At 39.5% G+C, this 27,824-nt stretch overlaps 2 protein-coding genes across 2 annotated transcripts in view; both read right to left on the bottom strand.

Annotated features, from left to right (window-relative positions):
• Window positions 1-505: 505 nt before the first annotated feature.
• The window catches only part of LOC118577265 (ATP-binding cassette sub-family A member 3-like), a 141,816-nt gene continuing 114,497 nt past the window's right edge, over window positions 506-27,824 (bottom strand). Inside the window, exons 23-34 of the mRNA XM_036177397.1 lie at window positions 25,400-25,595; window positions 24,323-24,440; window positions 23,901-24,095; window positions 19,539-19,726; window positions 19,023-19,193; window positions 18,439-18,629; window positions 17,820-17,893; window positions 17,221-17,346; window positions 9,545-9,615; window positions 9,062-9,149; window positions 3,255-3,440; window positions 506-586 (exon numbers count right to left, since the gene is read on the bottom strand). Of these exons, the coding sequence (XP_036033290.1) occupies window positions 506-586; window positions 3,255-3,440; window positions 9,062-9,149; window positions 9,545-9,615; window positions 17,221-17,346; window positions 17,820-17,893; window positions 18,439-18,629; window positions 19,023-19,193; window positions 19,539-19,726; window positions 23,901-24,095; window positions 24,323-24,440; window positions 25,400-25,595 (1,685 nt within the window). The remainder of the gene's footprint in view (window positions 587-3,254; window positions 3,441-9,061; window positions 9,150-9,544; window positions 9,616-17,220; window positions 17,347-17,819; window positions 17,894-18,438; window positions 18,630-19,022; window positions 19,194-19,538; window positions 19,727-23,900; window positions 24,096-24,322; window positions 24,441-25,399; window positions 25,596-27,824) is intronic.
• LOC118597692 (elongin-C-like) lies at window positions 22,458-22,848 on the bottom strand. The gene has a single exon (XM_036209348.1). It carries the CDS (start codon window positions 22,794-22,796, stop codon window positions 22,458-22,460), a length of 339 nt encoding a protein of 112 aa, XP_036065241.1. The 5' UTR covers window positions 22,797-22,848.

Genomic DNA, 27,824 nt, shown 5'->3' with positions numbered 1-27,824 from the left:
CAGCACTGGGCAGGACATGCAGCCCAAAAGAGATCTCATACACTTGGTCAAATCCACCGGCCCTCCCACACCTCCCCGCTCTATTAGGCTGCGGCAGCAAAGGGCCATCCTCTGTAGGCAGCTCCGGGAATGCTGTTAACCATTTTTCCCAGGCCCTGGACTGGCAAACAGCTACCCAGTTGCTTAAGCTCAGATACATAAAAATGAAGACAAATGTTTTCTTCTTAGAGAACACTGACTACTGGGACCTTTACTGAACATGCATAAGTCAACTAACCAGTTCAATATCTCACCAAATGAAAAGAATTAATGGTACTATCAGAGTTGGAATGTGGAAGGACAGAAGAGAATACAACTTACCTTGAGCAAACTCCCCTGCATAAGCTCAGAAAGCTGGGGGCTGGATATTGAAGGCTCTGGGTTTCTGCTTGTAATGAAGCTAGGGTTGCATTTTACATAAGTATTGTGCTTTGTGACACCAGGATATCTGGGGACAGGCTGTGTACTAAGAGCGCTCTGTAAAGTTCTGCTCTCTTCTGTCACCAGCAGAATGTTGGTTCCGACTTGACTCAGTTGGCTGTTCGTTCTGTGGAGATTGCAAAGGGCAAACACAGTAGGCTCTTATTCCCTAAATGAGTTGTGCTCTTTAGAAAGCTCTTCATATTTCCACGTGCTAATGTCCTAAAGCTGAAAACATGTTGGAGCATACCTTCGGCACTTAAATTTGTTCTAAAGAAGTGCATCTACTTCTAAGCTAAGAAGTAAATTCAGAGTAGGAGAGAGATGAACACCTGCCAATGATGAGATGATGCTACACTTAGTCTTTACTGAAGGGACCCTGGCGCACTTGAATATGTGACTCTACCAGGCCTTGCCCTTCTTCCCCTCCCCCACTCCCTCTGCCTTGCTAAAAACCATTAGACTACATGCCTAAAGCTAAGGCATCAAAGCCTGTTCCCTTATTTGGGTACTTTATGCCAGTCTCATTCCTGAGGATAAGTACCAAAGTCCAGCAATCAAAACCGCCCTTTGGTTCACCTAATTAACATAACCAATCAAATCCTAGCCCATTCTAACACAAACCTCTCCTTTTCTTCCTCTTAAAAATGATACCTGCAAGGTCATTTGCTGCTGTTTTCTGCCTGAGTCAGAAAGCAGCCACTGTAACTTTTCTTTCCCACTTAATAAATGATCTCTCTGTGAAAACAGGTGTTCGGGTATGGTTTGTGCCTAATCTGGGGTCCAGAAGGAAGCCTGCACTGTTGCGGGTGTGTATCTCCTTCATTGACTATAATAACCATTGCACCCCAGGAAGCCACAGCAAACTGTTGTGTGGTGATCCACCACAAACGTACACAATTAAAAAAACAAAATTCACAAACTAACTAGAGATAGAGGTGCAGTAAAGCAGCTTCAGTTTCAAGAGCTGTTGAAAGAAAAGATTTTAAGATTTTGCTTTCCTTACCTACAATTCACCCCTAACTTGGGGCACATTAAGCATTTGGTACAGAGGGAAATTCAAAGGAGCAGCGTCAGGGACAGAAGATGCTTCTCTGGAGAATTTAAAAACAAAATGGGTGGTTCCTGGAGCAGTTAGCATCTTATGTGGTCCCAGGGATAGGACTTGCTGTTTCTGCCACACACACACCCATCCCCACACTGGCCTAGGGATTATGTTTAACTCCACGTGAACGGTATTTTGTTCATCACAGGTTAATCCACCCCTAGGACTCAAATCTGCCTTGATGTACAGCAGAACAACTGCAAAGTTTGTCACTAGACAGCTGTAATGGTGACACCAGAGACAATGGACTTAGTGGCAGACAGTTATCTCCCCAAGAGCCAGAATGTGCCTGGAGGGGCAATGTTATTACTTCAGGTCCCTTTGGGTGTGTTTCTAAAACAGCAGTTAAATTGTTAATGTTTCTATTTGAGAGAATGGTTACATAATTTTATGATGATACAACTGTCTTAATTAGCTGAAAGACCAATCTATCATTAGGAGGGAACAACACAAAAAACTAAAAATTAAAAAGGGGGAAAAGTGTTCTGCAGCCACACTGTAGGTTCATTCCCTGACATTATTTTCCAGTTATAATTTATAGCTTATGCCAGGCAGTAGTGGCGCACGCCAATCCCAGCACTTGGGAGGCAGAGCCAGGTGGATCTCTGTGAGTTCGAGGCCAGCCTGGGCTACCAAGGGAGTTCCAGGAAAGGTGCAAAGCTACACAGGGAAACCCTGTCTCGAAAAACAAAAACAAACAAACAAAACAAACAACCCCCCCCACAAAAAAACAAAAAACAAAAAACAAAAAAAAATTTATAGCTTGCTTACACATCCTACTTAGTCTTACGAATCTGTTCCAGTGAAAGGACACACTAGAGACGGGAGTCTTTCTTTCCCGGCTTACTTGTGGAGCATCTGTGCTAGCATCTGGCTGAGCTCCAGCTCTCTGATGCAGCGCTGCTTGTGTTCCTCTACCTTTCTTGCATTGGACTCTCTTTCAGCTTCCATTTTCTCAAGCTCTCATCCAAGATTTTTAACCCTGAGTTCCATTTGGCTCATTAGTGAATCATAATTACTATCTCTTAATGTCATTGCATGTTTTTTATCTTCTGATTCTGCCTATGGAAAATTCAAAGGATATACTTGCTTTAGTTTCGAGGAATTGATTCCCAGAGTAATTTTAAATATGTGAAATAAGATGCCAGAGTTTAAAATATCAATACCACCTCCATTAAATCCCATCATAAAATGACCCTGAACCTTGTTTGGTTATGTTGGAGCATGAACCCAGGGCTTTCTGTTGCTTCTGAGCTACAACTCTTGGTTCTCAATTATTCTCATGCTCACCTTTATGTAATCAGACAGGTCACAGAATAGAATTGGCTCAAATTTCAAAAAACCCTGAACAGCATAACCTAAGAACAATTCAGAGGCATGATGAAAGTTCTATATCCCAGTTTCCCTTTTTCCTGCCAGGGGTCTTGTTTTATGCTAAATTGTCTAAAAAGTTGAAAATGACTATTCTGAAAGATCAATTGTGTTTTAACAATGAAAGCTGGAGTAATTAAAGGGGTTAATGGATGTCACCTGCCTTCTAGAAATCTCCAACACCAGCTATTATAAGACACACAGAGGACACACACATCAGTTATGCTGTAAAAGTGGTTGGCTGTCTCATGGGTCTCCTCAATGATGACTTCCTCTCTCTTCAGCCCCGCACTGACAGCTATTCTGCACACTGACCTACATCTCGAAGCTGGTGCTGCAGGTCTAGTGCATCTTGTTCTAGAATCTTCTGGTCCGTGTGGAGATTTTTGTATTGCTTTTGTGCTATTTTTATTGATAACAACTCCTGCTCAATGTATTTAAACTGTACATTCAGAGGGAGATATTTGGCGTTTATAGTTCCCCATTTTTCTTTCAATTCATGAATCTACATGAATAAAGAAAGTCCAACAGATGAGTAAAAAAGGATTCAGGTTGGAAAAGTCTAATAGAAAAATGACAGCAAATTTTGATATAAATTTAGTTGCAATACATTATAATTAATAGCAGAATCAGAATATAATCCATTGAAGTTTGAACAAAGTCAACAGAATGAAAGCTATAATCACCAAAGTATACTTTTTAAAAAATAGTATTTTTAATAATTCTTTGAGAATTTTATACAGTGTATTTTGAGGATACATACTCCTCCTCAGTTCCTCCCAGATCCACCCTCACCTTCCTACCCAGCCAACTTGGTGTTCTCTCTCTCTTTCTTTCTTTTTTTTTTTTTTTTTTTTTTTGTATGTGGAGCTGAGGATCGAAACCAGGGCCTTGTGCTTGCTAGGCAAGTGCTCTACCACTGAGCTAAATCCCCAACTACCCTCTCTCTCTTTCTTAAATCCATTGAGTCTAGTTGGTATTGGCCAACTTCTCTTGAGTGTGGGTCCTGCTCTGTGGCACAGTCAATATGTAAGGTTCACACCATCAAAGAAAACTGACTCCAAGGATGGACAGACAGTTCAGTGCTTAATGGAACTTGCTGCTCTCACAGAGGACCTAAGTTTGGTTCCCAGCACCTACCTGTTGACTCACAATCATCTATAATTCCAGTTCCAGGGGATCTGATGACCTCTTACCTGTGTAGGCACCAGGTATGCATGTGGTGCACATATATACATTAAGGTAAAACTGACTCCCTCTCTCCCAGCAGCTGTCAAATGCCAGTAGCCCTCCCTCTTCCATGATGCCTTTCACAAAAAATACTCATCTTTGTCACAAGATCTCTGCTCTTCACCAAACCTCAAGCTTTTTTTTTTTTTTTTCTGATTTGCTTTATTTCTTTCATTTATAAAAATCACTCTTAGTAAAGAGGTTCAATCAAAGTTCAGTTTCTAGCACCGTTATGCTGGCTCACCACTATCTGTAACTCCAGTTCTGGGGGATCCGATACTCTCTCCTGGTTTCCAAAGTCACCAGGCACATGAGTGGTGCACAGACATACATGTTGGCAAAATAGCCATACACATAAAATAAAATAATCTGTATTTCTTTCCTTCTAAAATATGAGACCTATATTCAGAAAACCCAACATAAATGTCTTAAAGAAAGGAATCTGTGTTCCTGTTTGTGAGAAACATGTTTAGAAACACTAAATTACATGTCAGAGTTGAATGGGAAATGGGAGTTGGGAGCACAGACGAGGTATGTCAGATGAGGGGCTGTTGTTTATGCATATGACCAGAGTAAATCTTAGAAAGTACTTAAAAATCATACCCTTGATAAGGGGTTCATATAGGATAAAGGACTCTTACAAAAGAAAGATAACACATTTTAAAACTGGAGATTTAAAATTGGAGAATGAACTTGTCTTCCCAGTGAGAAGTCATGCCAATACTTAGAGATTAATAAAGGAAAAGTTCTTTAATAATAGTTCACAACTGGTTCTGGCTAATGCACAAAAGGGAGCTAGCTAGCTCTGAACAGAAACTCTCCTAGCTTATGTAGTTTTCTAGCTCCAGGCTACACTCTGAGCAATAAAACATTTACACAGTGGCAGAAATTCTAAGGTTCGGTTGTCTGGACAAACTGGGAGATTTACAATGTAAAATACTGTCACAGTCATCCTGAGAGAGACCAGGGCTGCTTCTCCCAGGCAGCTGCCAGCCAGGATTGTCCTGTTTGCTGGGCAAAATTATCCTCTTCCTGGGAAGAGGACCAGGGGTGCTACTTTAGCTAAATCCTACTTTGTGTAACTTAGTATTTCCTAAGAAGTTTGATAGGTCCTTTATAACATTAGTGTACTATTTCCAGTTTCTCCTGGATCAGAGAATGGAAATAGGCCTTTCTGCAAAGAAGTACACAAACCACTGCTAAGCACACAAAAAGGCATGTACTCATACTGTCCCCTTAGTAAATAAGTAAATGTAAACAAAACCTCCACAATGTGCACTTCATATCACGAGGATGGGAACTTTTTCACTTGAATTGGTGATCAAGTGGGGTAAGAACATGGAGAAACCATGACTCCTATTCAATGCTCTCACCTTGGGAAATATTGACACTTCAGAAGATTTATCACATGACACCTCAGAGTTATCACATGACTAAGCTATTGACTCCTAAGGAAAAGGAACCTAGGCCAGGCAGTGGTGGCGTACGCCTTTAATCCCAGTACTTGGGAGGCAGAGCCAGGCAGATCTCTGTGAGTTGGAGGCTAGCCTGGTCTACAGAGCGAGATCCAGGACAGGCACCAAAACTACACAGAGAAACCCTGTCTTGGGAAAAAAAAAAAAAAAAAAAAAGAACCTAGATCACCTTGTGATCTAGTCATGTGACATATTCCCAACAGGCAAAGTGATGGGAAGAGAGTTCCCTACAGCTGATCAGAAAAAGGGGGTGAGCAATGCCTGCAGGGTATGTGGTTCCTTCATAGCATACTGAAAGCAGTGAGGTCGTGCTTGTAAACCACTGCTATTATATCAAATCCCTCTGCCCTGCATCTGTTAAATGACTGGGCACATATGCATGTTAGTTATATCCCAATAAAACAGCTACCAAATGTAGAGGAAAAATGAATAGGATCATTGTCTCTAGGGTAAACATTAGAATGAAATAGCTGTTTTCTAAAAGTACTTAGACCTTAAAAAAAAATCATTGTGGAAAACAGTGGTTGTTTTCTGTGATTTGTAGAGCTGTTTTTCTGAAGGAGTTTTACAGCCTTTGCATGACTTTAGTCACATGGCAATCCTGGCACACCTGGAGCGTCTTGCATTCTTGGGTTTTGCAGTACACAATACGGACTAAAGTTGTAGGAGTGTGATGTTTTCATCACAAAACATAGAGATAGATCAGGGGCGTTGGTATGAGGAACTTGTTTTACCCCCAACAAATTTGCTTTAGTGCGGCTGTTTGGGGTTCAGCTCCTCCAAACTGTTCCCCCTGCTGCCACAGAGCCTGAATTATGTCTTGGAGTGACCTTCTTTCTTTGATCGTCCCATGCAACATAGAACACCGAAACCAAATAAAATGGATGCTATTCATGGTTTAGTGGTTTGTGAGGGTGTGTGCTGCTTGGCTTTACATACCAGCTTGAGTTCAACAGAACACCCTTTCAATGGGAAATAATTAATTTTCATTAACACCAAGTGTCAACATTTAAGGATTTACATTTACATTTTGTTTAGTTAAAATTACCTCATTTTTTTTTAAACATATCCACTGAAATGTTCACTTCCAGTTCTTTAGATTTTAAATCTCCATGGCAACTAAATTCTCCATTTTCATGATCATTCAATTTCTTTCTCATTACTCCTAAGTGTTTCTTTATTCTGCAAAAGTATATAGAGTCAGTATGGAGAGTTTTTAAAATAGTAAATGCTTAACAATTTTTCCAATGGATTGTATGTTCTATAACGTTTTTACATACACTACTTCTTTTAAAATGAACCTACACATCATGACCTCTCATTTGTTTCAACTTAAAATTATTGAAAGGATTCTAATGAAATTATAATCTTATGTAAATAATATGAAGAAAATTCTTATGGTATTTATGGCAGGTAAAGAATAAAAACTGGTGCTGGGCGGTGGTGGCGCAGGCATTTAATCCCAGCACTTGGGAGGCAGAGGCAGAGGCAGGTGGATCTCTGTGAGTTCAAGGCCAGCCTGGTATACAGAAACCCTGTCTCGAAAAAAAAAACCAAAACCAAAACCAAAACAAAGAATAAAAATTGTAACCATCTACTGAATTGTTCTAAATATGAATATCTACTTTAGTATTATAGTAGTATAATACATTAACTAATTTCTAACAATTAGGAATAACCCATAGATCACTAATCAAGGTAAAGAAGAAAAAGTGGATATGTGTGGGCTATATGCAAATATACACCATTTTACATACAAGAGTTGACTATCTATCTGTAGACTTTAGTATCTGTGGAGGGTTCTAAAACCAAACTTCTGCAGATACCAGGGGTGACTATATTTTAATTGTATGTGTGTATATACAGATACATACAGATATCTCTATATGTGGATACATATATGTAACAAACAAGTTTAGCAATGTGTACACCTCATGTACAAATGGATGACACCCACAGAAAAGGAATATATCTGCATGATATCATAACTGAAAAAAGAAATGCAAAAAGAAAATAAAAAACATGTCAAGGTAATTTTGATAGCAGCATTTTAGATAGGAAAAGAGTTGAATGCTGAATGAAGGATGCTACCAGAAGAAAAGAAAGAAAACTATCCTTACTCCCTCCTCCCAAGGCTCAGGGATCACTGTGGAAGAAGGCACAGAAAGACTGTCAGAGCCAGAGGCAGGGGATGACTAGAGCGAAACAGTGGCCATGTCGTCGGTGCATCAGGGAAGTCACGTGTAATGAACCCAGTGATTTTTGACAGCATTACAAGCCCTGTGTAAGCTCAAGCCAAACCTGTCTCAGCAGGGGAAGGGGAGGTGGACATGAAGCCACCCCTCTCTGGAGAGGGGCAATTAATAGCTGTTGGGAGACAAGAGTCTGCTGTCTTTACGAGTGTGGACCCTGGAAGTCAACCATGCACCAGTGGGATGGCACACATTCAAAAATATATGGTCAACACAAATCAGGGTTGATGGATGAGACTACAAAGTTGAGTGGGTGGGAAAGGGGAGGAAGGACCTGGGAGGAGGAGGGAGTGTACATTCAAAACAATTTAGGAAATCTTAAAGAATTAAAGAAAAGAAGAAAGAAAGAAAAGAAGGAAGGAAGAAAAAAAGAAAGAGAAAAATTCAAGGTAGATGAAGAAATGTACAGAGTCATGCCAAAGGCATCAGCATTATCGTTTTCAGGCTCATTAGAGAGTAAATATTTTTAGCACCCAAATTTTCAGATTGAGTTGTGAGTTTTGGTTGTTAAAACAGTTATAAAACGAATTCACATTTAGGTGTTAATGAAATCAGTTAGACACGTCTGTGAGTGAAGAGATCTGAAATATTAAAATCTTACTCAGTGAACTCTCCCTCTCTAACTCTTCATTTTTATTCTTCTTTTGGTCCAAAGAACACTTCAGAGACGGTACAATTTTGCTGAGTTCCTTTAGCTGTTCCTCTTTGTCTCTAGGCTTTGAAAAAAAATAGAAAAATTATTTAAAAAATCTTGATATGAACTATTTTTTTAAAAGTATTATTTAATGCTGGGTGATGGTCGTGGTGCACACCTTTAATCCCAGCATTGGGAGGCAGAGGCAGGTGGATCTTTGAGTTTGAGGTCAGCCTGGTCTACAGAGAGCGTTCTAGGACAGCCAGGGCTACACAGAGAAACCCTGTCTCAAAAAACCAACAAACATACAAACAAATTATCAAGAATAATATGCATTAAGGCAGATCACCAAAATCATTATCTTATGAATTCAGTCAGACCTCCTATAAAGCAATGAGGATTTTCATTAACAGCAGGAAATGGCATCAGTATGGATATATTAAATATTTGTATCAGTGGTACTCTTCTCATTTCCTGCAGCGTTCCTACTAGGGAAAGGAAAACATGAGACAGAGGTGAGCAAGAGCTGACTCACCAAACCTGCACGGAGCTTCTGAAGCTCTGCGATTTTCTTTCCTTGCTCTTGTATTATAAGTTCTGCCTCAGAATATTCAGCTTGAAGCCTAAAATGTATTTTTAAAACAATTATTCTTTTACAGATGATTTTTTTATAACATTGTATAATGACAAAGGACTTGCTTCTTAAAAAGTTGAAAAGTAGATAGTGCTTCATTTTCTAGCTGTGCTTTATAGAGAATGTGCAAGTTTTAGGTAAAATGAACAAATATCATGCAGCATTTTTCCTTTACAGTGTGGGGATTGAACTCAGGGTCGTGGGCATACAAAGCATGCTCTACTCATCCCATTGAGCTGTGTTCCCAGACCTAAGGAACATAAGCTTAAATATCTCTTGATCTTCACAGAGCTATACTCATTGGAACTGATATGATTTTCACACTACACTGATAATTTGCTTTGTAAATACTCAGGTTATTTTGTGTGCTCCTCTAAATTATACTTCTGCCAGCAATCCTGCATCTTCTGAGAACTCTGTACAACTTCTCTTTGTCGATCCTGTGCCTCTTGCAACTAAAACAGAGAATCAAAAGAAAATTTCACTAATATTCTAGTACAAACCTTCCCATCTTGTTTTCACACTAAAATTATTTTTAAAATACTTAGTTATTTTATATGTATGTATGTATGTATGTATGTACACATGTATGTGTATGTGTGCTTCAATATGTGTAGATACACCACATGCATGAAGATGCCTGTAGAAGCCAGAAGTGGGCACAGGATTCCCTGGAGCTAGAGGTAGTTACAGACAGTGTGAGTTGCCCTATGTGGATGCTGGGAATGGAACCTGGATCCTCTGCAAGAGAAGCAGGTGTTCTTAACTGCGGAACCATCTCTCCAGCCCTGTCATGCCAGAATCTTATGAGTATGGAGCCAACAACCCTTTATCTGCATACTGAGGGGAACTTTTGTGCTATCACTATGGAGTTTAACTGGGTTATTGCAAAAGGGATCTTATCCCCACCAAATCTAAACTACTGTGATCTGAGTCATTGACCTGTCTTATGACAGACTGAGATATGGTATTCTTGTTTTGAAATCATATTTTCTCAGATACTCAAATTGGCAAATGAAAAAAAAATGTTGAAATCCTATTATAGTGAATTTTTACATGTTCAAAGTACCACCTCAATTACAATTTTAACAATTCATATAGGCGAATAACTAGAGTTATATAAGCAATGATTACAAAGTAACACGATCCTCTAGGGTAGAACTGGATGTTAAGGGAAAGGGTGAGAGACAGCTTCTGGGTGAGGCGCCAGGAGGCCTGTGTGTGAGGCCCAGCTCCTGTGGCTAATAGCTGTTGTCTTAAACAAATTAACCTTCTGTGCCTTGGCTTCCTCATCAGTAAGAGAGAGGTGATTACAACACCTAACACTGGGCTTTAGGGAGGGTAAGATTAGAAAATATGCACCAAGTAATTAGAAGAGTTTGAAAGACATAGGGAGCCATAGCTAGCATTTGCTGTTGGCATCAGCACTGTGCTGTTCTCACACCATCCTGTCCTTTAGGCAGGTGGCATGTTCACAGAAGCCTTCCACACCAGCGGCATGGAATCTCTTTCAAGTCAGTGACAGCAAAAGGGAGGCCCTAGACAAAACCCCAGGAAGTCAGGAAACCTTTGTAATTGCACTGGCCACCTAATGTCCGCGCATACTAACTTCTGTTGGAGGTTCTCTCAGTAGGCAAACTGCACCTCTAGGGTGAGGTAGTGTGCAGGTGAGGTGACTGTCAGAGGCATCAGCTTAATTGTGAATATTCTTTTCGTCTGTGTCAGCCAGCACTCTGATGAGCGTATGGTAGTTACTAGGGGTAATGTGCAAGACATGGCATATCAGAAGAGCTTCGGTGAGGGCCTCTTTGTTGACGAATCACTACAAATCTAAATCACAGGTCAGCCTCCATTATAAAGGAAGTTGATTCTCACTTTTTCCATTGTGAGAAAAATAGGAACATTTGGTAAATAATCCTCCAGTAAGTAGTTGAAGTTTTATATTTAAGTCTTTAACATATATTTAGATGAAAACTCTTCTTATGTCAATGCCAGAAATTATGAGTATTGTATGAAGTACTTAATTTTATCCTAACAAATGTTGTTTTGTTTGCTTTTCTTTGTCTTTTCATCCCTGGGGTTGGAATCCAGGGCCTCACATGCTAGGCAAGTGCCCACTAAGCTCTACCAACTGTTCAGCAAAAACATTTTTGTGTTTACAAGGGAAGTGGAACCCTTAGCAAACATTATTTCCTCTTTAGGCAGTTTTATATGTTGACAAGATTAAGGCATAAAACAAAGTGAAATAAAACCAAATGAAGAAAGCATACAAAATTAATGACTTAATTGCTCTGTACACACAAGGTAAAGAGAGTTAGAAGAATCTTCATGAAATAGTAAATTGCGAGTAAATTCTGAATAAATGATGACAATTACATAAAGTGTGGAATGTGAAGAATCGTGATTAAAAGCCAAGAGACAGTGAAATCAGCACACTCAACCCAAAGGATAAAAATCCAATAGCAAAGAAATAAAAACATGTCCACAAAATCATTTCAGCATTACAAATAAAGGCAAGAAGGGACAGTGGCATGGAGGCCCTTCAGCTGGTGAGTGAGCATGTGGGACAGCCACACAATAGAATACTATTCAACAATAGGGAGAAATGGAGTTTCAGTCCAACACTGATGACCTTGAAAACACCAAGTGATAGAAAACCATCAAGAAAGACTGAATATTTAGAGGAAACTTCTAGAAGAATGGAGAAATTATAAAGGAAACAATTTAGGCTGGTGGGAAGGGCTGGGAAAGATGAAGGACCCAGGGAGAGCATGACAGGTAAGGGATTTGAAGTTATTCTTTATGGTGACGAACTATTCTGAAATTGATAGCGTGACCATTTCAAGACTCTGTGAGTATACTAGGAGACCCTGAACTTGCCCTTTAAATGTTTCCCATAAACTGTATGGTATGGCCAATGTGTATCATCACAAACTCTACAAAGGAAGGGGCAGGAATGAGAAAACTTTCTTCTCTATTTTTGGATATACAATATATATGTAATCTATTTCTATGCTTTTATACTGGGTCTAAAATGAAAAAAAAAAACACCTGTCTGGCTTCAAATATTTACAATTGCAAAATAAAGTGTAGTTGTTTTTTCTGCATGTGTATCTGTGCCTGGTGCCCATGGAGGTCAGAAGAGGGTACTAGATCACCTAGAACTGGAGTTATGGACAGTTGTGAGCCACCCATCTGTGGTGCTGGGAGTCAAAGCTGGGTTGTCTTTTTCTGTTACTTTTTTCTTTCTTTTGCTCTCTCACTGTTTTGTTTTGTTTTTGTTTGTTTTGTTTTGTTTTGTTTTTTAAATTTGAGGTAGGGTTTCTTTGTGTAGTCCTGGCTGTCCTAAAACTCACTTTGTAGACCAGGCTGGCCTCGAACTCAGAGATCCATCTGCCTCTGCCTTCAGAGTGGTGGATTAAAGGAGTGTGCCACCATGCCCAGATGAACTTGGGTCCTCTGTAAAAACAGCAAGTGTTCTTAACCACGCAACCATCTCTCCGGTCCCAGCTGCATTTTCTGAGAGATGTGGTAGCCTTTCAGTGCAAGTGGACACAGAACTCTGAGACTGGAATGTCTTCATTGTGGAGCATGTGACTGCATGTGTATCTGATGCAGTTGTTTTCAGAAAGTCATGTTTTCACATAGGGATTATTTCTCTGTAAAGGAACTGATGAGTTGAAAACATGGTATCTGCTGGCTGCATGCGTCCCCTTTCCATTAGTAGTTGCTGTAACAAAGTGGGAAGCACCCTTCCAGATGAACATATCAAGGGCGTGGAATCAACTATCACAAACTAGAAAATCCATCATTGGTGGCAAGGGGTTTTTGTGATCTTGGGAAATCAGCTCTTTGAGAAGCATTCAAGCTTTGCTTGGGCTATGCTATCATGAATGTTACTGTTCAACTGCTGCAGACTGAGCAATGGAAAAGCATGCCTCTATCATCCCCAAATGCATTATGTATGCCCACAGATGGAGAGATGTCTCAGTGGTTGCTGCTCTTCCAGAGGACCTAGGTGTGGAGACCCACAGAGGCTTCCTAGTGAGAACCTTACTCAGGGTCAGAGAATCTGAGCTTGCTTTACCCAGCAGGGCTGCATAATAAGATGACTTGACCACAGGCGTGGTTACCAGGTATTTGGAAGGGTCTACACTTGGCTGTATGGTGTGTTTTGATCTTGCAAAAGGGGAGGTCTTTTGCCTCTCCCCTTGGCATATTATAAAAAGCCCTTCTGAATAAACTTGAAGGTTGTTGGGTATTGACCCTCCTGAAGCTTTCCTGTGTCTCTATCTTTCTCCTCCTCATCTAGGTCTATCTTTTTACCTAGTATTTTGTCATTTCTCTCTTCTACACCCAAGAACCCTTGATAGGTGGAGCAGGTTGGAGCTGGACTCCCACACTTAAGTTTGGTTCCCACCACCCCACAAAATGGCTCACAACCATATGTAATAGCAACAGGATTCAAGACTCTCTTATGGACTCTGTGGGCACCAGGCATACATGTAGTACACATATACATGCAAGTAAAAATACTCATACAAATAAAATAAAAATAAAAAAGGAAATCTAAAAATTCTCTGTATTTTGTGCCATGCTCATAGTTTCCTTTCTAAAACATGCACACTCACATACCAGCATGTTAGCGATCTGAAAATGACTGATAAAAAATGTCTGTGCTCTGGTTTTCTTTTGTGCATTTAACATCTTCTGTTTGCCATAGTGATTTTGCAAAGTGCAACCTTGTAAGAGTCTGGCATTTGGTTCTCTAAAAGTTGCCGGTCGGTGCTGTTTTCTCACCATCTCAGCCCCTCTCTTGTCTCTTCAGATTTGCCTGTCCACGGAACCTGAACCATTCTCTTTCTCTCTGTTTCTGCCTCTGTTTCTCTCTCTCTCTCTCTCTCCCCAACCCATAAGATACCATACCATACCCCTGCTTGCTCTAATACTGACCTTCTGGCTGGTGCTGAAAGGTACTGGGTGGAGGAGGCTCTGTTTTCTCTTAAGAGCTTGGGGTGGGCAGCCCCAAACCTGCAGGTGGGTCTCCCTGTCTCATTCAGGTTACTGTGACACAGGGCTGGGCCATGCTTCCTCATCACAAGGAAATCCTTTATAGTTTCCAACCACCTGGCACCTCCTGGTTGGTGGGTTTGGCTGCTTTCCATCCACCCTGGCCACATGGCATAGGGTGGGGGCTTGGCTGGAGTCCTGCTGCAGGCTAGGGTTAGAATCCCATGTCCCTGCTTGGGTTGGCCTGGTAGCTCCTGCTTGAATGGGTCCCCCACACACCCAAGAGTCTGGGTGGGGGGTGCCCTGTCCTAGAAATTTTTTGTTGTTTCATGTTTTTATCTTCATTTAATTTCATGAATTAAGAAGTAAAATTCTTTCTTGATTTTTTTCTCTGACCCATTCATCATTTAGTAATGATTTAAGCTTGATGCGTTGGTATGCTTTCTAGAGATTTGTTTGCTGTCACTTTTAAGTTTCATTGCAATACGGTCAGATAGGATACTTGGAGTAATTTTAATTTTTTTGAATTTGTGTCCCAGGATGTCCTATACATTAGAGAAGTTTCCCTGGGTTTCTGAGTAGAATGTATTTTATTTGGTGTTTGAGTAGAATATTTTGTAGATGTGCGTCAAGTCCATTTATGTATAATGTCATTTAATTCTGATGATTTTTCTGTTTTTGTCCAGGTAACCTATCTATTGAAGAAGGTGGGATATTGAAATCACCTACTAGTAAAGGATTTAAATTAATCTGTGTCTTTTTGTTTTGTTTTTTGAGATAAGGTTTCTCTTTGCAGCCCTGGCTGTCCTGGGTTAACCTGTGTCCTTAATTCCAGTGGTATACTTTTTATGACATTATATACTCCAGAGTTTGGTACATATATGCTTTGGATTGTAACGTCTTCTTTATTAACTGTTCCCTTTATTAGAATGGAGAGCCTTTCTTTATCTTTCTAATTAGTTTTAATCTGGTCTATTCTGTCAGATATCAGAATAGCAATGTTTGCTTCCTTCCTGGTTGTTTGGAGTTCCTTTTTCCATTTTACTTGAAGGTGGCACCCGTTTTTTAAAGCTGAGTTTCTTGTTTACCACAGAAAGATTTTGTTTCTTAATCAGGTCATCAGGTCTGTCTTTTAATGGGAGAACTGAGGACATGAATATTGAAAGTTATGACTGAAAGGTATGTGCTGACAGCAGTTTCTTTTTCTTTTTCTTTTTGCTGTTTGTGTTCTTAGTTGTACTTTGTATTTCCTGACACACTGCAGTACCCAATGCCACTAGGATGAATGAAGAGGTGTTGGAAAGACGGAGGAACGTGGTGTGGGTTTTTTTTTTTTTTTTTTTTTTTGTGTGTGTGTGTTTTGCTTTGTTTATAATTGATTATTTTGTGGGAGTTTCTTGGTGGGGGGCATGGTGTGTAGGGGATGCTGCAGATGGGGGAGGATATGGAGAGACTGGAATGTGAATGAGATTGGGGTGCATGATGTGAAATTCCCAAAGAATCAAAAAATAATTATGTTAAAAAAAAAGTCTAGGGCTAGATGCCTGATAAATTGTGACTTTTTGTTGCACACTATTTTTGGATGATTTTAGAGTGAATGGTCTAAATTCTCAGTATAATGCTAATATTTCATTCCAGATAGAAGGTCAGAAACTTAAGAGGTCCTCTCCCACAACACAAGCATCATCTGGCTGTGTTTATTTATGAGAATTAAGTACTGGGGAACAGACATAACTCACGATATTTTCTTGTTACTGCTTTAGTGACTCCTGGCATTGATTAGGATTCCCATGCCCTCAGACTAAAAAGCTAACTTTAACAGTTCTATTTGTATATGTGTCTGTATGAGCATATGGACATATGTGTCTACTTTCTGCATATTCTTTTGAAGTACAGCCTCTCCCTGAACCTGGGGCTTACATTTTCTTGGCAAGGCTGAAAGTCAGTAAGCCCCAGTGATCTTGTTCCTGCTCCCCTTGGATGTAGGGTTACAGGCAAGTATGGGATGCCCAACTTTGTTCTGTGTGTTCTAGGATTGGAACTCTGTTCTTTATGATTGTACAGCAAGTGGTCTTAACTACTGGGCCATCATGCTAGCCTCTAACAACTTCTTCTTCTTCTTCTTCTTCTTCTTCTTCTTCTTCTTCTTCTTCTTCTTCTTATTATTATTATTATTATTATTATTATTAGTTTCAGTTGCACATCAGTGTTTATTGCAGCATTTTTTTCACAATTGCTAAGTAACCAAACCAATGCAGATATCCAATAACAGAGAGAAACCAAGAAAAATGAAGTTATGTCATTTGCAAGAAAACAGACACAAATGGAGATAAGCACATTAAGCAAATTAAGCCAGTCTCAGAGAAACAAATATGTTTTCTCATTTTGTGGTCCTAGATGTGATGTAGTCACATGAAACCATGTATGTATATATAAAATGAGGAGAGAAGTGAAATTGTCCACAGGAACAAAGGGGAAAACCAGGATGGGTAGGGACGAGCAAAGAGAGGGTGAAGTGGGGAATGCTCAACATAAAACACATACCTTTATGAAAATTAAAAACTAGACTAAATTAAAATTTAAAAATAATAGCCTTAAACAAGATAATAGCTTGCCTGCTACTGGTCAATGTGTTTTTTATAACTATCCTATTCCATCCTCTGAATTCATAAAAGTAGAAAATATCAATCCTGGTTTACAGACAGGAAAACTGAGGTGGAGAGAGAATAAGGAGGGATCCAATATAAAGAAACTGGTCGGCGTCAGAGCTGAGAATTTGGCTCTAAGATCTGAAGCAAGTTTCAGAGCTGTGCTGGGAAGGTAGACAAAGAGTAAGGTGCTAACTTTGAAGTTCAGAAGTAGGGTAAAAGAAATATTCACAGTTCAGATAACCAGTCATTCACTTGAACTTCCAAAGACTGCAAACCGTCTTCCCCAGGGTTTTTATTTGTATAATGTGTACGTAAAAGATTTCTATATGTCCAGTGGCGGAGAGAATCTGAGAAAAGAGGGTCACAGTTTATTGTATTCTCATAGCATTACAAAATTACTTCCTGAAAAGCCCTCATTTTGTCGGTATTAGCAAGGGTCAGAAAGATTTGTTCCAGGGTTACTTGTTTGACAGAATAGTCTTCCAGATTGAACAGCACTTTGGCTTCCTCCATAATTTGAAATACCTTGAACAAACATACAGACAAAAGGCAGATTATCACCTACTGTCTCTAGATAACCCTTTCCCCACTCGACCTTCCCCAGCCAGGACACACAGCAAAAGGGAAAGATGACTGAACATAAGGAAAGCTATCCTGCACCCTGCCCCCCATTCTGCTTACACACGCTTTTAGATAGAATCTCTACATGTAGCCCAGGCTGGACTCAAATTGGAGATTCTCTTGCCTCAGCCTCCAGAGTACTGGGATTGTAGGCCTGCCCATCCATGCATACCTAATCATACCCATGCTCTTGCTGAACGTGACATAATATAATTTTGGGGTCAGAAGATTCAATCAGTTAAATTCAGGTAGCCTTGGAAAAGTAACTTAAAGTTTCTAATTCTCTGTTAATTGAACTCTCATCTACATGCTCAAGTCCCAATGTTTTCTATTTGCCCTCTACTAATAGGTTAGAATGGCATAAATTTGACAACCACCTTTCCCCAGCAGACTTCCTTGCTTGGAATATAGTAGCCAATAATCCCTTGAAATTCCTGGTTTTTGATGTTACCTAAGAAGAGAAAGATTTTTGACAAGTTAGTAATGGAGAGAATAATAGTGTTTCTTTTTAATAAAAATAAAAGATACAAACCAGGTAGTGGTGGCGGCGCACGCCTGTAATCCCAGCACTCAGGAGGCAGAGCCAGGTAGATCTCTGTGAGTTCAAGGCCAGCCTGGTCTACAGAGAGAGTTCCAGGAAAGGCACAAAGCTACACAGAGAAACCCTGTTTCAACCCCCCACCTTGCAGGGCAGAAGAGGGTACCAGATCTCATTACAGATGGTTGTGAGTCACCATACAGTTGCTGGGAATTGAACTCAGGATCTCTGGAAGAGCAGTCAGTGTTCTTAACTGCGGAGCTCTCTCTCCAGCCCTGGGTAATCTGTTATATAGCAATAAATATATATTCCAGTTTGGAACCATTACATATAATTTTGATTTGAACATAAGGGTTCAATAAATATGAATAATTCAATGAAAACTATAATTGAAAACATGTAGCAGAACTGTGACATTACTTAATATAATAGTCATGAATCCATCATACCTATGTTACCTGGGAAAGTTGTTTCAATGAACTTTTTGAACTCTGCTATTTTATCTTCATCCTTAGCAATATTGATCTTTACTGTTAAGGTGTATACATGACCAAACCTCTTTCTGACGTGCTGGGGGTTGCCAAGGCAGGTGAACCTCCCTTCCAGCATGATGGCCAGCCTAGTGCAGAGTGTCTCACATTCTTCCATTCTAGGAGGAAAAAGAAGACATGTCTGAGGACACTCTTCCAGAGAATGAGTTCAAATAGCTAGAGTTGGAAGACTTAGAACTAGAAACCTTAGCATTACAGATGGTCACCACTAAGATCGTATTTGGGAAGAGGAGGACATTTGGAAATTTAAAGCAGTACATATGTAAATCCTCATTAAGTTACCTAGCTAGTATTTTCTCTCAGTTCTTGGTTCTATCAGTCAACTGAGCTCTCATTTAGCAAGTTCATCCCCAGTTACTTCTCTGTTGCTCCTACCTATTCTTATGTAAGTTTACCGACTCACAGTCCTGGCTGAAATGAATTCCATCCTATGCCCATTGCAGCTCCTTCTAGTTTCTAACCGAGCCTCCAATGGCTCCAATGGCTCTTACCTGTGAGAAGTTATGATGATAGCTTTCCCGGTCTTACAGACCCGTGTAACCGTGTCCCACAGCAGATGCTGAGCTACTGGGTCCATGCCAGTGGATGGCTCATCCAGGAAGACAACGGAAGACTTTCCCATTAGGGCAACAGCGGTACTTAGCCTGCGTTTGCAGCCACCACTCCGTAATGTGAGGAAGAAAGAGTAATATAGGTCACTAATTCATAGAATCATCTGCACATTCAGATGATTCGTGTGTGTGTGTGTGTGTGTGTGTGTGTGTGTGTGTGTGTCCATGGAGCTATCGGGGCTCTTTTTTTTTTTTTAATGTCAAGATTGTTCAAACATGCAAAAGGCTAACACCATCCAAATGGGATATGCTGCTTTCCTGATGTCTGAGCCTTGGCAGAGTGCTAGGTTAATCTACCTCCATGTACCCGAGAGGTAGCAATGGCTTTGTGGGCATTCATTTGAAACAGCAGAAGCACAGGGTAGGTCACTTAATAGTGAGGACACGATGTCTCACCTGTATGTGTAGATAAACTGGTCAGCGAAGTGTTCCAGGTGCACTGAATGCAGAAAGACTTCCACATACTTGTCAATGTCTTCCTCTGGGACCCCCCACAGCCTTGAGTACATGATCAGCAGTTCCCGGCCTGTCATATGGTTCAGCACAGATTCAGACTGAGGACAGTAACCAATTCTTGACCTAATCTGAATCAAGAGGGTAATTATAAGCAGTCAATCCATGTCAGCTATCCTGTGGAGCATAAATCTCATAGGGATGAGGTACAAGAATATAAAGTCATTTAACTCACACTACTGATAACTCTGATACCTCTACAACTCACACTAAGAATGGTTTGTTATTTCACCTTCAGCTGCTTTACAGATGGAGTTCAATGAAGGAAAATAAGGCATCAATATCACTAGCTGGAATTTTCAATCTACCTGTACATATATATGCATATTACTACTATGTGCCTTGAGTGTTTGAAAGTAAGCTCTGTTAATATTCTAATTGAAGTATTTTGTTTATAGCAATGGTCAGGTAACTTCTGTCAGATCAGCTCTCTCACAGACAGGAATTATATATATGTATAATGTATATTATATAAAGTATATAGGAGTATATATTTTTATGTATTTAGCCAAGTTAATGCTCAAAGAATTAAGGCAACATATCACTTCAGGACTAATGTAGAGTAAAATTTATAGTGTGAATTCAGCCATTTCTGATGCCTGTCAAAATACTTAAAATTCTTTGAAGGGATATAACAGAATTAAAACTCTCCCGATGCATTCATTATTAATAATATCCAGAATATAATCTAAGATTAATTGGCAAAAGATGTCTGCAAATGGCCTGCTCCTCAATGGCCACAGCAGAGACTGGCACTCAAACAGGCACAACACTGGAGTAATCAGACACAAACTGGAAAGAAACTCTTACAACTGTGCTTAAATGAGGCTAGTGAAAAAGGCTGTAATTTAGATAAGTAAGAAAACATCACAGAAAATGAAACAACAATAAAGAAACAAATGCAAATTTCTGAGGGTTGAGGGTTGGAGAGCTGGAATAGTTGGCAACACGCTTTCCATTCAAGCCTGAGGACTGAAGTTCAGACCCTTAGCCCTCACATAAAAAGCTGGGTATGCCAGTTGGTGGGTGGGTAGATCCTGAAGGCTTGCGGGCCAGGAAACCTAGCCAACTGGTGAGCTCCAGCTTCAGTAAGACATTCTGCCTCAAAAATTAAGGTGGAGAAATGACAGAAGAAGATACTTGACATTGACCTCTGGCCTTTCCAAACACAATTGTGTGCATGTGTACCCATACACGTGTACATTCATATGAACATGTATACACAAATCAAATAATTATGTCAGGAACAAACACTTGATAAAATAGAACTAACACGAGGTTGGATGTAATTTGAAGATGAAACAATATAAACTAATCAGCATGTGTATGTGTCCACTCATTCAAATAGAAAATATGTAGGCAAATGAAGAGAGACATAGGACTTCTGGGGCGCCAGATCAAAGGGGTGAGCATATGTAGAAACAGATCTAGGAAGGGACCAGAAAGAACAGGAAAATGTGTACTTTTTTTTTTTTTTTGAGTGTCTCTGAACTGAAGAATTGTAAGAAATTAATAAGGAAAGTGTTAACAATTAAGAAATATATAAAAGATACAAATAAACTATTTCTAGGAAAGGAAACTGGTATCTTTTAAATATTTCCTACAGTTATATATTCCACTCTCATAAGAAAGGAAAAGACAAAAAACTGCTCAATAGTGTTTTTAAAAATGGATCACACTAAAAACAAAAAAGAAAAGAAAAGATGGGTCAAATATTCTGTTGTGGTAAGTGCAGGGAAACAGGCACAGTCACACATTGCCAATGTATAAATTCATATGCAGGGAAAGCAACCAGTAAGGCTGAGAAGATGGTGTACGACACACAACCATATTCCAGATAAAATGAAAGGAGACCCTTGCAGATGACTGCATAGGAAGGATGTTTGTAGAATGATAAAGTGGTTATTGCTTTTTCATTCAGGAAAGAATGAAGCAAAGTTAGGTCTAAGAAGGTCTGAGCCTTGCTAACTGTACACCACTTACATTGTTTTCATTTATGCCTTAAGTAACCTTCTTTGTTCAGTTTTTGTTGCTATATATTTTTAGACTCCCTGTCCTGCCTTGAGGTAAGTACGCTCTAGTTGCTAAGTTACAGCTCTGTCTTGGTTATCTGCTGACACCCAGGTGTAATTCTTCACTTTCCCTTGGTTGCACATGTGGCTTTCTTCAGACCTGTATATATATATTTATCTCCCAAACCTGGCTTGTCTACGTGTCACACTACTGTACTAGGCTTCAGAGAACTCCACTGGACACTTTTTTGCAATTAAAGAATATTACAGTTTATCAAAAAACACATAAGAAATTTCAACTCTTATTCTGAGTTACAAAAATCAAGGTTTGGCTAAGTTATAAACATGATTTTTCATGTAATTATTTGCATAACTCTAGTAATGCTCAGTGGCTGTAAGATCAGAACTGATTCTTAAAAAACCACTAAAAACATAAAAATACTTAAAATACTTAGCCCCTGTATTTACCTGTAGAATATGTTCATTTATGCTTACATTCCAGGATTTGCTCTATTACTTACAATTTTAAAGGACACATCCAAAGGAGAAAGCAAACCACCTACAAGCTGGCATTATTTGCTTATTTCTTGGCTTGTGAACGTCCTTAACTTGTTGATGTAGCAAACAAATTCAACTCTGCTATACAAATGACAGAAGGAATCTGCTCAGCGACTAACTTTAGAGTGAAGTTCCACACAGGCACCATGCTATATGTGGAAAAACGACTAACTGAACTACAGGTATTAAATACTGAAAAAAAAAACGGACAGTTTATTATCATTTATTTTATTTAACAATCCAGGAAGTTCGCAGCCATCAGTAGCTCCAGTGCAATTTCAGGTGCATTTGGGAATTCAGGCATCTCGGTGGAGCTGTTAGTGTAGCGGGCCTTGTAGGTAAAATACATGCATACTTTCAATAGCATGTGCGAAGGGATCTCTCTCAAATTGACCTCATTGGTTTCATTCTCAGCAAACTGCCCTGATGCACTCAACATGGACTTTATTGTTCCTGATGTTAATGCATGTTTTCTTTTTACAATAGATTTATGCCCATCAGAAGATATTAATTTGACATACATGGCGTCAAGGCCTTCACAGCCACCGTAGGCTTTCTCCTCTCCATCCATTACGTTCTTATGAAATTCTACTTGATCCCGCAGGAACTTTAGTAGTTTCCTGGCAAGGCAGAGACACGGTCTGCAAATAACTTGTGTCTGTAGGAAGTATGTTGTTGTTCTCCTCCACAGGACACTTTATGGGTTGAAAAATGCCCAAGATCACTAGTCAATTACTTTCTTGAAAGTTTATTTCTCATTTGGCTTGAGAAAGAAAATTTTATCCAGGCTTTCCCTCTAACTCTCCAATTTTCATGATTCTGTCTCCAGTTCCTTTATTCTGTGTTTCAGTGTTGATAATCCACCAAATTCAGTCCATATTCTTTCTCTTGAACACATTCCTGATAGACTGTCTCATCCACTTTCACAGTTTAAGTTTCATCTGTACTTTGATAAACCCCAAATTCATATCACTTTCCTATCATGGGTTCATACTGTTCATTGTATGCTCCCATTTAGATGTATCATAGATGCCTCAAGATCCAAATGCCCTCCAAACACACTCTCTCAAGATATTTACTCTCTTGGTGACTGGAGTATTTACCTTCAGAAGTTCAACATAGAAATCTGGGCGCCATCTTCACTTTGTTCTTTAAAACTTACATCCTGCTGGGCGGTGGTGGCACACGCCTTTAATCCCAGCACTCGGGAAGCAGAGGCAGGCAGATCTCTGTGAGTTTGAGGCCAACCTGGTCTACAGAGCGAGATCCAGGAAAGGCGCAAAGCTACACAGAGAAACCCTGTATTAAAAAAACAAAACAAAACAAAACAACAACAACAAAAACTTACAGCCCAACAGAGCTGAATGCTTTCAATTCTTTCTGTTTCTCATAATCATTTTTTTTTTTTTTCTAGTTAGTTGTACTTCCAACTCTATGTCAGAGCAAGTTAGGTGTGAGAGCTGTTCTCCTTCAGTTCTGTCTATTTGCAGACACTTAATCTTTGTTTCACGGGAAAGATTATTTTCCTTTCCTCAAACTCAGTATAGCCATGGAGTCTTTCAATTCTAAGAAGTGAGGATTTATGTATCAGGGTCCTTAGTGTCCCTGCCCCCCACTAGGTTCCTCAACAATTTGCCTGTCAAGATACTAAGTGATTGGCTAAGAAGAGAAATACCTTTCTTGGATTTCCAGTGACACTGTTGCCATCAATCAATGCAACTCCAGAGGTGATAGTTTCTTCTCCGGTCAACATTTTGAATGTAGTAGTTTTTCCAGCTCCATTTAATCCAAGCAATCCAAAGCACTCTGACTTCCTGACTGCAAGGGAGATATTTCTCACAGCCTTGACAACAGGACACTTAAAATAAATCTGAGAAAGTTAAAAACAAACAAACAAACACAACAACTCACAATGTCTGAAACACTGGTCATGAACTACAGCTCTTACCTCAGACTCATAAAGCTAACAAACTGACAATCTCATAAGAGCACTTCCCTTCCAGCCCTCTGCAGAACTGCAATGAACAAGGACTGCACTGGTTAATTTCAGGCAGGGATGCTTAAACTCCAAGGCAGCTAGCCAGGAAGTGACATTACCTTGGTAACTTCTTTAAGGATCAGTGGGGGTTTCTGTGACTTGAGCATCAGTGAGAGGACTTTCCTTTTTTCTCTCCTTATGTCCTCATCCTCGTCTTCTTTGATTTCCTGGTTAGATATTTTTCAAGACCAGGAGTACACATGAGGGCATTCTATAGAGAACTGGTTTAAATCAACAGCTTTAAGAAAGCTAACCTGTGGGTATAATCTCAAAGATATGAAGAAATACTTGAGCAGTTTCTAAGACCCTTTCTACCTGTTTCCTAAACTCTCACATGCAAACATACTTCTGGTTGGGTCCATTTTAGAAGAGTATGACAGCCGAGGAGATTCAAAGACACAATTCCATGAAACTCCTGTTATGAACATTTTGTAAGAGCCAGGGGCAGTGGATAACTACAAGGAAACAGTTATTTCTGAACACAGTAGGGCAGGTGCACACAGGAACTCACAACAGTTGTGTCAGCATGCACAAGGCCTGTATAAGCTCAAACCAGACAAAATCCCAGCATGGAGTGGGGGTGGGTGGGAACAAAACCCCAACCTAGCTGAGGAGTTTAAGGTAGTTACTGATAGCTTCCAGGAGAGAGAATTAATTTTCTTGAAGGGTGTGACCCCAGGTAGGTTGTCCATGTTCCAATGGAAGGCTACATATCCAAGAATATTTGGGCAGCACAAATTGGACCCAGTGGGCTTAAAAAATAAAAAGAGGACACAAAGTTGGGTGTGTATGGAATGAGGGCTGGATCTGGGAGGAGCTGGAGAAGGGGAGGGGATATCCTCAAAATACAATGCATAAAATTCTCAAAGAAAAAAAGTTTCTACATTTAGAGTGAATAGTATGTTCTTACTAGCATAAGGACAATGACTTCAGTTGTAGCTAACCCATGAAAAATGACTTATTTCCTAGAGGAGTAGACCCAAGCTAAGATACTTACACCTCAAACAAGCCACTGATGTATTTTGGTGTAATCAAATAACACTTTCTTTAAAAAGTAATGGAAATGAGAAAATGTAAATTCCTGTTTTCTGGCTGAATAGTGTGCTTTCTTTAAATTATATTTAAAGTCTAGTTAGTTACTTACTTGCCTGCCTTTTCTGAATTTATTGTAGAAACAAAAAATAATGTTATGAAAGATGAAGTTCCTCAGGTTCCAGGAAATAGCCTCCAGAGATAAAAGCAAGAGGATAAAGACTAAGCCCATGACAGCCTGTGTGATCAGAAACTTCCCAATCCCACGCTCTCCAAAGCCGTACACATTGTTCTGAGTATCTGAGGACACAAGAGATAATTACCTACTTTACAAACCAGCACAGCATTGAAAACAGTGCTAGATAGTAAGACATACAGGAAAGAAAAGATCTTTTGTCTTTGGTTTTTTTTTTTTTTTTTTTTTTTTTTTTTTTTTTTGAGACACTCATGTAACTGAGGCTGGCCTTCAACCTGCTGTGTGGTTGAGGATGGTCTGAAATTCTTGACCTTCTTTCTACCTCCCAAGTCCTAGATTCATAGGTATGAACCTGCTCAAAATGAGTTTTAAGTTAGATTTAATAAGTATAAGATATAGCAAATAAGTAACTGTCTTGTTATTTTACTTGACGTTCTTGATGTGGTTATTTATAGTTGTTGATCTTTTGTTTTCCCTCTAGCTTTTTTGTTCTCTATTTTGGCACTGAGCAGTGACCCAGGCAGGGACTCAGACATATAGCTAGTGCTCTATCACTAAGATGCACCTGGGTGGCAGTCCCCCCTCCCCCCAAAAGAGTAAAGATTAAACAAACAAACAAACAAAAAACAACTACAGACTCTTCTATTTTTCCCCCTGAAACCTGAAATGACCACACATGCATGTTTTAACCTGTGGACTCTCCTAGTCTCTGAATCTCTCCACCCCACCCATACTCCCAGGATCTTTGTAGTCTGGGCTAGCCAGAAAATGATAATGCAGTCAAAGATGGCCCTTTCTTAATGCTTTTAAGCACTGTTTTGTATTTCTCAATGTGGAATCTTTGGCTAAATTTATTCCCAATTATGCTAATTTTGATGATAATATAAATGGAATTGTTTTATCTACTTTCAGAGTGTTTATTGTTAGTACACAGAACTATTTAGATTGCTTTTGTGTGTGTTGATCTTATATTCTGAAACGTCGTTAAATTTGTCCATTAGTTCAGTTTGAATATATCAACTGAATTTTCTATCAAATCATGCCATTTATAAAAAGAGGTATTTTTTCCCTTTTTAAATTTCCAACTAGGTGTAGGAGGCCAGCTCCAACCTGTCGAAGGGTTCTTGGAGGGAGGAATGAGGAATGAGGAAGTATTAGATAGAAATATAGACAGAAACAATGAGAAAGACAGAGACACAGGACAGCTTTGGGAAGGCCCTGGGTCAATACCCAGTTGCCTTGAGTTTAATCATGATTGGCTTTTTATACATCATCAAGGGGAAGAGCAAAAGACCTCCCCCTCTCAAGGTCAAGGTATAAAGTACCAACAAGTGTAGACTCTTCAAAGCACCTGGTAACCATGCCTTTGGCCAAATCATCCTATTATGCAGCCCTGCTGGGCCAAGCAAGCTCAGGCTTTCTGACCTTGAGTAAAGCCTTACTAGGGAGCCTCTGTGGGCCCCCACAACTAGGCAACTCTTTTTTCTGTGTGCTTAATCTTACTGGTTAAAACTTTCATTGTAATGTTAAGTGATAACAGAGAAATGGTAATTTCTATGTTTTTCCTGAAATGGGGGTGGTGAGTCTTTTTTCTATTTAGTATGGTGTCAGTTTTGGCTTTTCATAAAACTGGAATTTCACATAAATAAATAAATAAATAATCATTTTAAATATTTTTGTTTCAAACTTGTTGAGGTGTGTGATATGGAATAATTTTCACATGGTGAACACAGATTGCATATGTGGGGTAAATTATACTTTGCCATAGTGTATAATCCTTTAATGTACTTCAATAGTCAACCATCCAGCACTTGTTAAGATATAAACAAAGTGGACTTTTCTATTAAGTTACAGTGTGTTTCCTCCTCTTGTATCATTAGGAAAAATGTGAAAAGTACCAATGGTAACTTTTTTTTTGAATGTATCATGGACTTTGTTAAGCTATATAATCATGGTCTTTTGGGGAAAGGAGTGGGATTTTAATTATTGGTTTGATATTCTTTATATTTAAATATTTTATTTCTGCTCCAGTTAGTTTTCACAGTGTGTGTTATTAGAAATTTGCCCATTTTTTTAAAGAAAGCACTTTACTTCTCAGCCTTTCCATTCTTTTCTTTTTTTTTTTAAAGATTTATTTATTTATTATGTATACAGAAGAGGTTGCCAGATCTCATTACAGATGGTTGTGAGCCACCAGGTGGTTGCTGGGAATTGAACTCAGGACCTCTGGAAGAGCAGTCAGTGCTCTTAACCTCTGAGCCATCTCTCCAGCCCAAATTTGCCCATTTTTGTCTAGGCCACACAATTTGCTGACATACATTTGTTTGTAATAT

The sequence above is a fragment of the Onychomys torridus genome, chromosome 1 (assembly GCF_903995425.1).
Source record: "Onychomys torridus chromosome 1, mOncTor1.1, whole genome shotgun sequence".
NCBI classification, from domain to species: Eukaryota; Metazoa; Chordata; class Mammalia; order Rodentia; family Cricetidae; genus Onychomys; species Onychomys torridus.
The sequence above is the reverse complement of the archived record's forward strand: the minus strand, read 5'-3'. Positions and strand labels throughout refer to the sequence as shown.

Coding starts and splice junctions, on each gene's coding strand:
- LOC118597692 (XM_036209348.1), bottom strand. CDS start 22,796: ATGGATGGAGAGGAGAAAGCCTACGGTGGCTGTGAAGGCCTTGACGCC.